The sequence below is a fragment of the Salvelinus namaycush genome, chromosome 35 (assembly GCF_016432855.1).
Source record: "Salvelinus namaycush isolate Seneca chromosome 35, SaNama_1.0, whole genome shotgun sequence".
Classification (NCBI taxonomy): Eukaryota; Metazoa; Chordata; class Actinopteri; order Salmoniformes; family Salmonidae; genus Salvelinus; species Salvelinus namaycush.
Window position 1 is genome coordinate 4,429,280 of NC_052341.1, and position 15,125 is coordinate 4,444,404.

The 15,125-nt window shown below is 44.3% G+C and overlaps 2 protein-coding genes across 2 annotated transcripts; one reads left to right on the forward strand and one right to left on the reverse strand.

Annotated features, from left to right (window-relative positions):
- The first annotated feature begins 1,718 nt into the window (after positions 1-1,718).
- On the forward strand, positions 1,719-4,353 carry LOC120029932 (cystatin-like). The gene is made up of 3 exons (XM_038975242.1): positions 1,719-1,992; positions 3,703-3,804; positions 4,273-4,353. Exons 1-3 carry the CDS (start codon positions 1,783-1,785, stop codon positions 4,351-4,353), a joined length of 393 nt encoding a protein of 130 aa, XP_038831170.1. The 5' UTR covers positions 1,719-1,782.
- Positions 4,354-10,794: 6,441 nt separating this feature from the next.
- On the reverse strand, positions 10,795-13,950 carry LOC120029930 (cystatin-like). Its single transcript, XM_038975240.1, has 3 exons — positions 13,677-13,950; positions 11,344-11,445; positions 10,795-10,875 (listed from the first exon to the last, which is right to left on the reverse strand). Exons 1-3 carry the CDS (start codon positions 13,884-13,886, stop codon positions 10,795-10,797), a joined length of 393 nt encoding a protein of 130 aa, XP_038831168.1. The 5' UTR covers positions 13,887-13,950.
- Between the last annotated feature and the right edge of the window lie 1,175 nt (positions 13,951-15,125).

Genomic DNA, 15,125 nt, shown 5'->3' on the forward strand with positions numbered 1-15,125 from the left:
GATTTAGAAATTCAACGGAGGGACGCATTTTTGGGGGAACCAATTGTTCGTTCAAATCAATTTGTGGGGGCCTCCCGAGTGGCGCAGCGGTCTAAGGCATCACTACAGATCCGGGTTCAATCCCAGGCTGTGCCAGAGTTGGCAGCGACCGCGAGACCGATGAGGCGGCGCACAATTGGCCCAGCGTCGTCCAGGTTAGGGGAGGGTTTGCCCAGCCGGGATGTCCTTGTCCCATCGCACTCTAGCGACTCCTGTGGCGGGCCGGGCACATGCACGCTGACAAGGTCTCCAGGTGTACGGTGTTTCCTCTGACACTTTAGCTGGCTTCCGGGTTAAGCGGGCATTGTGTCAAGAAGCAGTGCGGCTTGGCTGGGTCATGTTTCGGAGGACGGCACGGTTCTCGATCTCCGCCTCTCCCGACGCCTCTCCCGACTCTGAAAAAAGGGGGAAAATATATATTTAATTTTTTGAGTCTCGTGGGCCGGATTGAAGCCGGATACTTTGCCCCCCTTGCCCTACGGGCACCAAAACATAAAACAAACCTAAAACACAGTTCCACAAATATGGTGCAAGAAAACTAAAAGCTGCAGGAGAGCACCAGCTGTTCCAGACAACTGTGATCATGATTTGACGAATATCTACTTTGTTTGTTGAACGTGCACCGCCAAACCGCCGTCCTTCTTCTCTCCCGACTGTCTGCGTTCCCTTGACCTCTTTAGTCTTAATCACATCTATAGGCGATGAATATACTCTTACGCAATGGTTTGATTAAATACGCCCTATTTATCCACATAAAGAAGTACTCACTTCAGAACTTCAATTGTCTGCATGGTTACTCAAGAGTCCTGCAGTTCCAAAGTGCGCTCCTGTCTGTGCGTCAGTGATTGAAGTCTGGACGTTTGTCGCGTTCAAATCAGCTGTAAACTCGTAAATCTCCGACTTCAGTGCTTTCAAGACAACTGGGAACTCGGGACAAACGAGCTCCGACTGGGAAAAAGTCAGGACCTCACGCATCTTTCTAGAGCTCAGAAGTTCCGACTTGAAGATCACTGACATCATGTTTTGACCTCGTTTTATTCCCGAGTTCTCAGTTGTCTTGAAAGCACCATTTCACTAAACTATTGACATATGTCCGCAGTGATGATAAGAAAATACACCAAAAATTTGCCTATTGACATAGGCTAAATAACAAGCACAGAAGTCAAGTCACGAATATAGCCTAGCCCCATGTAACCACTGTCTAATGTCAAAGACACTGGTAATTTGTAACTCTGGTCTAACAGTAGGCTTAATGCTAGAATGTATAAATAGCCAATCTTCCCTAAAGCCAATAAAGCCTAGTCCTATTTAGTTTAGCTTCACTTATATAAAAACAGAGAATTCGTTTTTTAAGAAATCCATTGCTGTGCAGGCTCTCATTTCATAATATATTTCCATTATGAGTTATATAGCTGTAGCCTACAACCAAGCAAATAAAACGGGGTATGCCACTCTTAACTGGTTTGACAGAAATGGTAGCAGAAGGTGAATGGTTAACTTTTGTTGCACACAAAGCCAGACGATGCTACGTCCCATGTAGCGCAAATGCTCACTGTCGGTGTGATGGAGGCGTTAGGTTTTTAATTGAAGTGATTAGTGGAATCAGAATCAAGCCCCACCCCTCAACAATCAGAAGTGACCTCAACACGTTCATATAAAAGTCGTCGGAGGCGAGGATTTGTTGTGGTGTAACGTTACTTGATACGATCGGAGTTGCAATAAAGACCGATATCAGACGGGAAAATGCTCATGAATTGGAAGATCGTCGTTCCTTTGCTCGCGGTGGCATTCATCGTGACGAGCGCCGATGGGATACCGGGGGGCCTCGTGGACGCAGATATGAACGACCCCGCTACCAGAGACGCGCTGAAGTTCGCCGTGGCCGAATACAACAAGGGAACAAACGACCCGTATGTTTGGCAGGTGGCCAAGGTTGTCAAGGCTCAGAAACAGGTCAGTCCCTTTTTGTAAATCTTTTTATCATTTGAACGAAGACAAAATGTTGGTCATTCATTGTGTTGCGTAGTTTCCACGGTAGAAATATCTTAATATAGACCAGTGAATTTATGAACGTACTCTGAATGCGGCAGAATGGTCAATGTTTTTGTTAATGTACGACACCTGTCGAATAGGACCGGTGTCGGTAAACGTCGCCCAAAACCCAGTTTGTTTCCAGCAACAGTCATCAACGCTCTTAACATGAGGGCAGCCTGACCAACTCTGCTAGGCAGTGGCGTAAACATGTTAAAGTACTAGTCATTTTTGGGGGTTTTTACTTTACTATTTGACTTACTCCATACCTCTTCCCTGACACCCAAAGGTGCTCGTTACATTTCAAATGCTTAGCAGGACAGAAATGGTAAAGTTCCCTTATCAAGAGATCATCCCTACTACTCTGCTCTGGCATACTCATTAAACACTAATGCCTTGTTCATTCATTGTTGGCGTGTGCCTCTGCATACCCATTAATGACAAATACAAGAGTTGTGATCTCTGGTTTGTTTAATTTAAGGAACATGAAATTATTTTGTACTTGAAATCAAGTAGTATTTTTACTGGGTAACTAACGAGTCATTTTCTTCACTCTAGCTCAAGTGTGATAATTTGGGTACTTGATCCACTGCTGCTAGGGCGAGTAAAATGGTCAGTGAGGTGTACACTAATTTGTCTCCGGAAGTAGCTAGCAAGCTAACCAACTACAGTTCAATCACACCGACAATTGTTGTAATGTTAAATGACGAGACCGAGGCATTGATGTGAGTAACCAGTCTTGTTCAGTACATTGCAATACCTCCGGGTATCTCAAGCACACCGGTAAAAACACTCGACTTGCAGTAAGTAACTTTTACCAACAGATGGCATCACTGTGCCATTATACACCCATAACAATCTAATTGCATTTTGGTGGTCATTTCCAATGGAACGCTGCATGTATTGTGTGGTGCATATATTTGTATTTATTGAACGTATGCGTTTATGGCTCTACAAATGGTAGAAAGTGAATGTAACTTGTTGCGCACATCTAGATGCTGTCGGTGTGGTCGAGACGTTAACCTGGGTGCTTGACTGCTATTGTAATGTCTGAATGCTTGGATCAAGCCTGCTCACAGCAACACCCTCTGAATTACATGGACAATCTGACGACACTGCATTTATGAACGCCCAGACGGCGCTCTGGACGTAGAGTTAATTTAGGAATACACCGTAGCTACTTTATACAATGGCGTTGTTGAATAGGCCTTGGCTTGAAGGGTATTTCTACCGCATGCATTAAGTGCTAATCCCTGGGAAGCCGGTGTTTGGAGGATATATTTGCACAGGGGTTCGTCGAGGGCCGGCAACCATGCCAATATATCCTCAACACTGGCTTCGAGGGCATTGTCACTTTTTATACGGGTTACCAACAGTCAATTATTGAATGACATTTTTTTATTAAATTTTATTTTGGTAAGTTTTCATACTATTTCGTACTTCCACGAGATGTAGTAACGTCACAAACATAAGGTTGCTATCCAAGCCGGCTGGTCGTATCGGTTCGGTTGCAGGAGATGCGAGTCAGTCATTGAGCTTTCTTCTGTATTCATAAATGAATCACTAGAACAGGTTCCTCATTCAAGATGGGTGATTTCTATGTCTGACGTGCTGACCATCCTCTGCTTACAGGTGGTAGCTGGGATGAAGTACATCTTCACAGTGCAGATGGCCAGGACCCTGTGCAGGAAGGGACGTGTGAAGGACTGCACTGTGCATCAGTACCCAGCTGTGGTAAGGACCACAAGGCTAGCCTGGTCCCAGATCTATTTGTGTTAACACTGGCACTTCAGCTCAGTGCTTCCTACATGTACAGCTTAAGAATGGTCCATTTTTAGTTTATAACCTGTTACCAACAGTAAACACATTGGTAACTAATAAACAACTTATAAACCGTTAGTTAATCCTACTTGTAACATGTTACCCATTTCACTATTGGTTCAGTATTGAGTTGTTTGCAAAGGGAAGTTTCAGGTGACATTTCCATAGACGAATGTCTGTTGGCAGTGTTTAAGAGCATCAAAACCATGATTCATTGTGGGTACATTTTTGCCTGACTACTTTACAAATAACAAATTGTTTATGATGACAGGTGATTTGTAGCTCAGGCAGTCAGATGCAATGTCCAATAAACGTTTTGTCAGGTGTTATGCTTGCTGAAGGGTTGATAATACCAACTCGTGTTGCTTCCTGTTTCCTCAGACCTACCAGTGCACCTTTGTGGTGGTGAGCCGCCCCTGGCTGGGAGCGAGCCAGTTGATCAAGCAAGCCTGCGAGGAGTAAAGACCCAAAGGAGAGAAGACTTCAATTGTCTAGTCTACCCAATTAGTATTTATTACCAGTGGTGTTAGTCTTACCTAAGCAGATCTACCTCATCTATGATGTATTCAGAGAATCCAACTCATTTTCCTACTTATTGCATTCCCACACCAATATAGCACTTAAAATAAGAACTGCTGTGTTGATGATGGTTTGTCAGCGCTATGCAACAGTTGAACTAAATAAAACCTGTTTTGTTACATTTACATGTTGGTTTCATTTTGTTGCCAGATGAACAAATCTTAGGCCCATTATTTTGTGAAAAAATAGTTCAATATAACGTTCAGTCACCCGCCCAATGATTCACAGGACAGACCAATGTTAAAAAGGCTCATGCATTCAACATGGAGGTTGTCCATCACAACCTCTAAATAGGTCAGAAGGGACTACTGAAAAGGTGTTGGCTATTTATGCAGTATTATAAACTGGGTGGTTGGTGCCCTGAATGCTGATTGGCTCACAGCCGTGGTGTATCAGGCTATAACTTATTTTTACTGGTCTAATTACGTTGGTAGCTAGTTATTAATAGCAATAAGGCACCTCAGATGTGCTATATGGCCAATATACCACAACCCCCTTGGGCATTATCACTTAGTATTACTCTTACGATGTGTTTGTATGCAGGCTATAGCAGTGACTTGTCAACAAATGTCTTATGTGCCAAAAACAGGTGTAAACCTTACAGTGAAATGCTTACAAGTCCCTGACCAACAATGCAGTTTGAAAACATTTAAAGAGCAACAGTAAAATAACAATAGCAAGGCTATATATACAGGGGGTACCATTTAGTGGAGGTAATTGGCTTGTGATAAATCAGTCTACTGCAGTGCTGTGAATAACTGCTTAACTGTCAGTGATGCCTAATGCTTAGCAAATAACTGAAATCGAGCTTAAATTGGTTATACACAATGGTGGTGTTGGTGTCTTGGCTTCATGCAAGACTACAGACTCCTATCATTCAAATTAGGCTATTTTTGTTGGTGATAACATGGTGCACGGCCTGGCATTCAAGAAAAGTAGGACAGAACTTAAAGTTAAATGTTAATAAGCTTCGGAAAGTTATAACCATTAGTGGGCCTTATGTCGTTTTGTCTCATCTTTATCACATTTAGGGCCTGCATGTATTAGCTAGATGGCGCCGACAGATGGTCGCCACGCTTCGAGTCTTTAGGAAACTAAGCAGTATTTCGTTTTTTATGTATTATATTATTTATTACCCCAGGAAATCTTAAGACTTATTACATACAGCCCGGAAGAACTATTGGATATAAGAGCAACGTCAACTTACCAACATAATGACCAGGAATACGACTTTCCAGAAGCGAATCCTTTGTTTGAACCACCACCCAGGACAATGGATCTAATCCCAGAAGCCGACCCAAGACAACGGCGCCGCAGAAAGGGCAGACGGAGCGGCCTCCTGGTCAGGCTCCGTAGATGTTCACATCTCCCACCACTCCCGAGTATACTACTCGCAAATGTCCTGTCTCTTGACAAGGTAGATGAAATTCGAGCAAGGGTTGCCTTCCAGAGAGACATCAGATATTGTAACATTGTTTCACGGCAACATGGCTCTCTCGGGATATGTTGTCGGGGGGTAATATACTCGACCACATGCATACGAAGACCTCCCCTGCCATCACTTCTGCAAATCCTACCAAAGCGCCATCTTGCTCCTACCGTCTTACAGGCAGAAACTCAAACAGGATGTACCAGTGACTAGAACCATTCAACGCTGGTCTGACCAATCGGAATCCACGCTTCAAGATTGTTTTGATCACACGGACTGGGATATGTTCCGGTCAGCCTCAGAGAATAACCTCGACCTATACGCTGACTCGGTGAGTGAATTTATAAGGAAGTGCATTGGAGATGTTGTTCCCACTGTGACTATTAAAACCTTCCCTAACCAGAAACTGTGGATGAATGGCGGCATTCGCGCAAAACTGAAAGCGCGAACCACCGCATTTAACCATGGAAAGAGGTCTGGGAATATGGCCTACTATAAACAGTGTAGACATTTCCTCCGTAAGGCAATCAAACAAGCGAAATGCCAGTACAGGAACAAAGTGCAGTCGCAATTCAATGGCTCAGACACGAGACGTATGTAGCAGGGTCTACAGGAATTCAGACTACAAAAAGAAAACCAGCCACGTCACGGACACCGACGTCACGCTTCCAGACAAACTAAACACCTTTTTTGCCCGCTTTAAGGATAATACAGTGCCACCGTCACGGCCCACTAACAAGAACTGCGCACCCCTCCATGGCTGATGTGAATAAAACATTTAAACATGTTAACCCTCGCAGGGCTGCTGGCCCAGACGGCATCTCAAGCGCATCCTCAGAGCTTGCGCAGACAAGCTGGCTGGTGTGTTTACAGACATATTCAATCGCTCCCTATCCCAGTCTGCTGTCCCCACATGCTTCAAGGTGGCCACCATTGATCCTGTACCTAAGGCAAAGATAAAACTAAATGACTACTGCCCCATAGCACTCACTTCTGTCATCATGAAGTGCTTTGAGAGACTAGTCAAGGATCATATCACCACCTTACCGGCCACCCACTCCAGTTTACATACCACACTAACAGGTCCACAGATGAAGCAATTGCCATCACACTGCCCTATCCCATCTGGACAATAGGAATACTTATGTAAGAATGCTGTTCATTGACTACAGCTCAACATTCAACACCATAGTACACTCCAAACTCATCATCAAGCTGGAGGCCCTGGGCCTGAACCCCGCCGTGTGCAATTGTGTCCTGGACTTAACGGGCCGCCCCAGGTGGTGAAGGTAGGAAACATCTCCACCACGCTGACCCTCAACACTGGAGACTCACAAGGGTGCGTGCTCAGCTCCCTCTTGTAATCTCTGTTCACCCACGACTGCGTGGTCATGCACGCCTCCAATTCAATCATCAAGTTTGCAGACGACACAACAGTAGTGGGCTTGATTACCCACAACGACGAGACGGCCTACAAGGGAGGAGGTGAGGGCACTTGGAGTGTGGTGTCAGGAAAACACCCTCTCACTCAACGTCACCAAAACAAAAGGAGCTGATCATGGACTTCAGGAAACAGCAGAGGGAGCAACCCCCTATCCACATCCAAGGGACAGTAGTGGAGAAAGTGGAAAGTTAAGTTCCTCGGCGTACACATCAACGACCAACTGAAATGGTCCACCCACACAGACAGTCTGGTGAAGGTGGCGCAACAGCACCTCTTCAACCTCAGGAGGCTGAAGAAATTCAGCTTGTCACCCAAAACCCGGACTAACTTTTACATATCCACAATCGAGAGAATACTGTCGGGCTGTATCACCGCCTGGTACGGCACCTGCACCGCCTTCAACCGCAAGGCTGAGGGTGGTGCGGTCTGCACAACATATCACTGGGGGCAAACTATCTGCCCTCCATGACACCTATAGCACCCGATATGTCACAGGAAGATAAAAAAAAGAACAAAGACAACCACCCGAGCCACTGCCTGTTCACACCGCTTCCATCCAGAAGGCGAGGTCAGTACAGGTGCATCCAGTACAGCTTCTATCTCAAGACCATCAGACCGCTAAACAGCCATCACTAATTTAGAGAGGGGCTGCTGCCTACATGGAGACCCAATCACTGGCCACTAACAAATTGATCACTAGTCACTTTAATGTTTGCATATCTTACATTACTCATGTTTATACTGTATTTTGTACTGTCTATTGCACATTGCCTATGCCGCTCGGCCATATATTTATATGTACATATTCTCATTCACCCCTTTAGATGTGTGTATTAAGTAGTTGGGGAATTGTTAGATATTACTGCATTGTCGGAACCAGAAGCACAAGCATTTCGCTACACTCATATTAACATCTGCTAACCATGTGTATGTGACATTTGATTTGTAGGCCTTCTAGTGGGGGTATTAGCTGTAGGCCTTGTAGTGGGGGTATTAGCTGTAGGCCTTGTAGTGGGGGTATTAGCTGTAGGGGTATTAGCTGTAGGCCTTGTAGTGGGGGTATTAGCTGTAGGGGTATTAGATGTAGGCCTTCTAGTGGGGGTATTAGCTGTAGGCCTTCTAGTGGGGGTATTAGCTGTAGGCCTTCTAGTGGGGGGTATTATCTGTAGGCCTTCTAGTGGGGGTATTAGCTGTAGGGGTATTAGCTGTAGGCCTTGTAGTGGGGGTATTAGCTGTAGGGGTATTAGCTGTAGGCCTTGTAGTGGGGGTATTAGCTGTAGGGGTATTAGCTGTAGGCCTTCTAGTGGGGGTATTAGCTGTAGGCCTTCTAGTGGGGGTATTAGCTGTAGGCCTTCTAGTGGGGGTATTAGCTGTAGGCCTTCTAGTGGGGGTATTAGCTGTAGGCCTTCTAGTGGGGGGTATTATCTGTAGGCCTTCTAGTGGGGGTATTATCTGTAGGCCTTCTAGTGGGGGTATTAGCTGTAGGCCTTCTAGTGGGGGTATTAGCTGTAGGCCTTCTAGTGGGGGGTATTAGCTGTAGGCCTTCTAGTGGGGGTATTAGCTGTAGGCCTTCTAGTGGGGGTATTAGCTGTAGGCCTACTAGTGGGGGTATTAGCTGTAGGCCTTCTAGTGGGGGGTATTATCTGTAGGCCTTCTAGTGGGGGTATTAGCTGTAGGCCTTCTAGTGGAGGTATTAGCTGTAGGCCTTCTAGTGGGGGTATTAGCTGTAGGCCTTCTAGTGGGGGGTATTATCTGTAGGCCTTCTAGTGGGGGTATTAGCTGTAGGCCTACTAGTGGGGGGTATTAGCTGTAGGCCTTCTAGTGGGGGTATTAGCTGTAGGCCTTCTAGTGGGGGTATTAGCTGTAGGCCTACTAGTGGGGGTATTAGCTGTAGGCCTTCTAGTGGGGGTATTAGCTGTAGGCCTTATAGTGGGGGTATTAGCTGTAGGCCTTATAGTGGGGGTATTAGCTGTAGGCCTTGTAGTGGGGGTATTAGCTGTAGGCCTTGTAGTGGGGGTATTAGCTGTAGGCCTACTAGTGGGGGTATTAGCTGTAGGCCTTCTAGTGGGGGGTATTATCTGTAGGCCTTCTAGTGGGGGTATTAGCTGTAGGCCTACTAGTGGGGGTATTAGCTGTAGGCCTTCTAGTGGGGGTATTAGCTGTAGGCCTACTAGTGGGGGTATTAGCTGTAGGCCTACTAGTGGGGGTATTAGCTGTAGGCCTTCTAGTGGGGGTATTAGCTGTAGGCCTTCTAGTGGGGGTATTAGCTGTAGGCCTACTAGTGGGGGTATTATCTGTAGGCCTACTAGTGGGGGTATTAGCCGTAGGCCCACTAGTGGTTATAACTTTCAGAAGCTTATTTACATTTTAAAGTTTTGTTCTGTCCTACTTTTCTTGAATGCCAGGCCGTGCACCATGTTATCACCAACAAAAATAGCCTAATTTGAATGATAGGAGTCTGTAGTCTTGCATGAAGCCAAGACACCAACACCACCATTGTGTATAACCAATTTAAGCTCGATTTCAGTTATTTGCTAAGCATTAGGCATCACTGACAGTTAAGCAGTTATTCACAGCACTGCAGTAGACTGATTTATCACAAGCCAATTACCTCCACTAAATGGTACCCCCTGTATATATAGCCTTGCTATTGTTATTTTACTGTTGCTCTTTAAATGTTTTCAAACTGCATTGTTGGTCAGGGACTTGTAAGCATTTCACTGTAAGGTTTACACCTGTTTTTGGCACATAAGACATTTGTTGACAAGTCACTGCTATAGCCTGCATACAAACACATCGTAAGAGTAATACTAAGTGATAATGCCCAAGGGGGTTGTGGTATATTGGCCATATAGCACATCTGAGGTGCCTTATTGCTATTAATAACTAGCTACCAACGTAATTAGACTAGTAAAAATAAGTTATAGCCTGATACACCACGGCTGTGAGCCAATCAGCATTCAGGGCACCAACCACCCAGTTTATAATACTGCATAAATAGCCAACACCTTTTCAGTAGTCCCTTCTGACCTATTTAGAGGTTGTGATAGACAACCTCCATGTTGAATGCATGAGCCTTTTTAACATTGGTCTGTCCTGTGAATCATTGGGCGGGTGACTGAACGTTATATTTATCAACATTGAACTATTTTTTCACAAAATAATGGGCCTAAGATTTGTTCATCTGGCAACAAAATGAAACCAACATGTAAATGTAACAAAACAGGTTTTATTTAGTTCAACTGTTGCATAGCGCTGACAAACCATCATCAACACAGCAGTTCTTACTTTAAGTGCTATATTGGTGTGGGAATGCAATAAGTAGGAAAATGAGTTGGATTCTCTGAATACATCATAGATGAGGTAGATCTGCTTAGGTAAGACTAACACCACTGGTAATAAATACTAATTGGGTAGACTAGACAATTGAAGTCTTCTCTCCTTTGGGTCTCTACTCCTCGCAGGCTTGCTTGATCAACTGGATCTCTCCAAGCCGGGGGCGGCTCACCACCACAAAGGTGCACTGGTAGGTCTGAGGAAACAGGAAGCAACACGAGTTGGTATTATCAACCCTTCAGCAAGCATAACACCTGACAAAACGTTTATTGGACATTGCATCTGACTGCCTGAGCTACAAATCACCTGTCATCATAAACAATTTGTTATTTGTAAAGTAGTCAGGCAAAATGTACCCACAATGAATCATGGTTTTGATGCTCTTAAACACTGCCAACAGACATTCGTCTATGGAAATGTCACCTGAAACTTCCCTTTGCAAACAACTCAATACTGAACCAATAGTGAAATGGGTAACATGTTACAAGTAGGATTTACTAACGGTTTATAAGTTGTTTATTAGTTACCAATGTGTTTACTGTTGGTAACAGGTTATAAACTAAAAATGGACCATTCTTAAGCTGTACATGTAGGAAGCACTGAGCTGAAGTGGCCAGTGTTAACACAAATAGATCTGGGACCAGGCTAGCCTTGTGGTCCTTACCACAGCTGGGTACTGATGCACAGCGCAGTCCTTCACACCTCCCTTCCTGCACAGGGTCCTGGCCATCTGCACTGTGAAGATGTACTTCATCCCAGCTACCACCTGTAAGCAGAGGATGGTCAGCACGTCAGACATAGAAATCACCCATCTTGAATGAGGAACCTGTTCTAGTGATTCATTTATGAATACAGAAGTACAATGACTGAGTCGCATCTCCTGCAACCGAACCGAAAGCACAAAAGACCAGCCGGCTTGGGTAACAACCTTATGTTTGTGACGTTTGTAAGAAATTGTATTAGATATTGGTAACTTGTTTTAACAACTTCTCAACATTAGCTATATTTGACACAACATGCACACACCCCCTCTTTCTCTTGGACATATGCTGGTCTCATTAGACGACAACCATCGACACACACACAACTCCCCTCCCCCATGACAATCACAGACACACACAACTCAAGGTTGGAGCACAAGACAAAGGACTGTGGGAAGAGCCAATGGAATGTCGACATCAGGCCCGGACAGGACAACCCACGACCCAGATCGACCAATCGGAAGGCCAGACGACAAGATCAACCTACTTTGCTAGTTGCCTATATAATCTGAATGTACTGTTTAGAGCGCCCTCTTCTCCGACGATTCCATAAGAATCAGACAGAAAGGGGCCGTGCACGCTTTTGCCTGATATCTTTACACTTGAATAAAACGGCCTTACTATACAAATATCCACCTCGTCCTATGTCTCCACTTGTTCTCCTGTCTCCAGTGAACGTTTTATCAACACGTTACTACATCTCGTGGAAGTACGAAATAGTATGAAAACTTACCAAAATAAAATTTAATAAAAAAATGTCATTCAATAATTGACTGTTGGTAACCCGTATAAAAAGTGACAATGCCCTCGAAGCCAGTGTTGAGGATATATTGGCATGGTTGCCGGCCCTCGACGAACCCCTGTGCAAATATATCCTCCAAACACCGGCTTCCCAGGGATTAGCACTTAATGCATGCGGTAGAAATAACCTTCAAGCCAAGCTAAGGCCTATTCAACAACGCCATTGTATAAAGTAGCTACGGTGTATTCCTAAATTAACTCTACGTCCAGAGCGCCGTCTGGGCGTTCATAAATGCAGTGTCGTCAGATTGTCCATGTAATTCAGAGGGTGTTGCTGTGAGCAGGCTTGATCCAAGCATTCAGACATTACAATAGCAGTCAAGCACCCAGGTTAACGTCTCGACCACACCGACAGCATCTAGATGTGCGCAACAAGTTACATTCACTTTCTACCATTTGTAGAGCCATAAACGCATACGTTCAATAAATACAAATATATGCACCACACAATACATGCAGCGTTCCATTGGAAATGACCACCAAAATGCAATTAGATTGTTATGGGTGTATAATGGCACAGTGATGCCATCTGTTGGTAAAAGTTACTTACTGCAAGTCGAGTGTTTTTACCGGTGTGCTTGAGATACCCGGAGGTATTGCAATGTACTGAACAAGACTGGTTACTCACATCAATGCCTCGGTCTCGTCATTTAACATTACAACAATTGTCGGTGTGATTGAACTGTAGTTGGTTAGCTTGCTAGCTACTTCCGGAGACAAATTAGTGTACACCTCACTGACCATTTTACTCGCCCTAGCAGCAGTGGATCAAGTACCCAAATTATCACACTTGAGCTAGAGTGAAGAAAATGACTCGTTAGTTACCCAGTAAAAATACTACTTGATTTCAAGTACAAAATAATTTCATGTTCCTTAAATTAAACAAACCAGAGATCACAACTCTTGTATTTGTCATTAATGGATATGCAGAGGCACACGCCAACAATGAATGAACAAGGCATTAGTGTTTAATGAGTATGCCAGAGCAGAGTAGTAGGGATGATCTCTTGATAAGGGAACTTTACCATTTCTGTCCTGCTAAGCATTTGAAATGTAACGAGCACCTTTGGGTGTCAGGGAAGATGTATGGAGTAAAAGTCAAATAGTAAAGTAAAAACAACCAAAAATGACTTTAGTATTTTAACATGTTTACGCCACTGCCTAGCAGAGTTGGTCAGGCTGCCCTCATGTTAAGAGCGTTGATGACTGTTGCTGGAAACAAACTGGGTTTTGGGCGACGTTTACCGACACCGGTCCTATTCGACAGGTGTCGTACATTAACAAAAACATTGACCATTCTGCCGCATTCAGAGTACGTTCATAAATTCACTGGTCTATATTAAGATATTTCTACCGTGGAAACTACGCAACACAATGAATGACCAACATTTTGTCTTCGTTCAAATGATAAAAAGATTTACAAAAAGGGACTGACCTGTTTCTGAGCCTTGACAACCTTGGCCACCTGCCAAACATACGGGTCGTTTGTTCCCTTGTTGTATTCGGCCACGGCGAACTTCAGCGCGTCTCTGGTAGCGGGGTCGTTCATATCTGCGTCCACGAGGCCCCCCGGTATCCCATCGGCGCTCGTCACGATGAATGCCACCGCGAGCAAAGGAACGACGATCTTCCAATTCATGAGCATTTTCCCGTCTGATATCGGTCTTTATTGCAACTCCGATCGTATCAAGTAACGTTACACCACAACAAATCCTCGCCTCCGACGACTTTTATATGAACGTGTTGAGGTCACTTCTGATTGTTGAGGGGTGGGGCTTGATTCTGATTCCACTAATCACTTCAATTAAAAACCTAACGCCTCCATCACACCGACAGTGAGCATTTGCGCTACATGGGACGTAGCATCGTCTGGCTTTGTGTGCAACAAAAGTTAACCATTCACCTTCTGCTACCATTTCTGTCAAACCAGTTAAGAGTGGCATACCCCGTTTTATTTGCTTGGTTGTAGGCTACAGCTATATAACTCATAATGGAAATATATTATGAAATGAGAGCCTGCACAGCAATGGATTTCTTAAAAAACGAATTCTCTGTTTTTATATAAGTGAAGCTAAACTAAATAGGACTAGGCTTTATTGGCTTTAGGGAAGATTGGCTATTTATACATTCTAGCATTAAGCCTACTGTTAGACCAGAGTTACAAATTACCAGTGTCTTTGACATTAGACAGTGGTTACATGGGGCTAGGCTATATTCGTGACTTGACTTCTGTGCTTGTTATTTAGCCTATGTCAATAGGCAAATTTTTGGTGTATTTTCTTATCATCACTGCGGACATATGTCAATAGTTTAGTGAAATGGTGCTTTCAAGACAACTGAGAACTCGGGAATAAAACGAGGTCAAAACATGATGTCAGTGATCTTCAAGTCGGAACTTCTGAGCTCTAGAAAGATGCGTGAGGTCCTGACTTTTTCCCAGTCGGAGCTCGTTTGTCCCGAGTTCCCAGTTGTCTTGAAAGCACTGAAGTCGGAGATTTACGAGTTTACAGCTGATTTGAACGCGACAAACGTCCAGACTTCAATCACTGACGCACAGACAGGAGCGCACTTTGGAACTGCAGGACTCTTGAGTAACCATGCAGACAATTGAAGTTCTGAAGTGAGTACTTCTTTATGTGGATAAATAGGGCGTATTTAATCAAACCATTGCGTAAGAGTATATTCATCGCCTATAGATGTGATTAAGACTAAAGAGGTCAAGGGAACGCAGACAGTCGGGAGAGAAGAAGGACGGCGGTTTGGCGGTGCACGTTCAACAAACAAAGTAGATATTCGTCAAATCATGATCACAGTTGTCTGGAACAGCTGGTGCTCTCCTGCAGCTTTTAGTTTTCTTGCACCATATTTGTGGAACTGTGTTTTA

Excerpts from the sequence above, each read along its gene's own strand:
- LOC120029932 (XM_038975242.1), top strand. The coding sequence starts at position 1,783 with ATGCTCATGAATTGGAAGATCGTCGTTCCTTTGCTCGCGGTGGCATTC. Across the intron at positions 1,993-3,702 it reads TTGTCAAGGCTCAGAAACAG|GTGGTAGCTGGGATGAAGTA; the intron begins GTCAGTCCCTTT and ends CTCTGCTTACAG. Across the intron at positions 3,805-4,272 it reads TGCATCAGTACCCAGCTGTG|ACCTACCAGTGCACCTTTGT; the intron begins GTAAGGACCACA and ends CTGTTTCCTCAG.
- LOC120029930 (XM_038975240.1), bottom strand. The coding sequence starts at position 13,886 with ATGCTCATGAATTGGAAGATCGTCGTTCCTTTGCTCGCGGTGGCATTC. Across the intron at positions 11,446-13,676 it reads TTGTCAAGGCTCAGAAACAG|GTGGTAGCTGGGATGAAGTA; the intron begins GTCAGTCCCTTT and ends CTCTGCTTACAG. Across the intron at positions 10,876-11,343 it reads TGCATCAGTACCCAGCTGTG|ACCTACCAGTGCACCTTTGT; the intron begins GTAAGGACCACA and ends CTGTTTCCTCAG.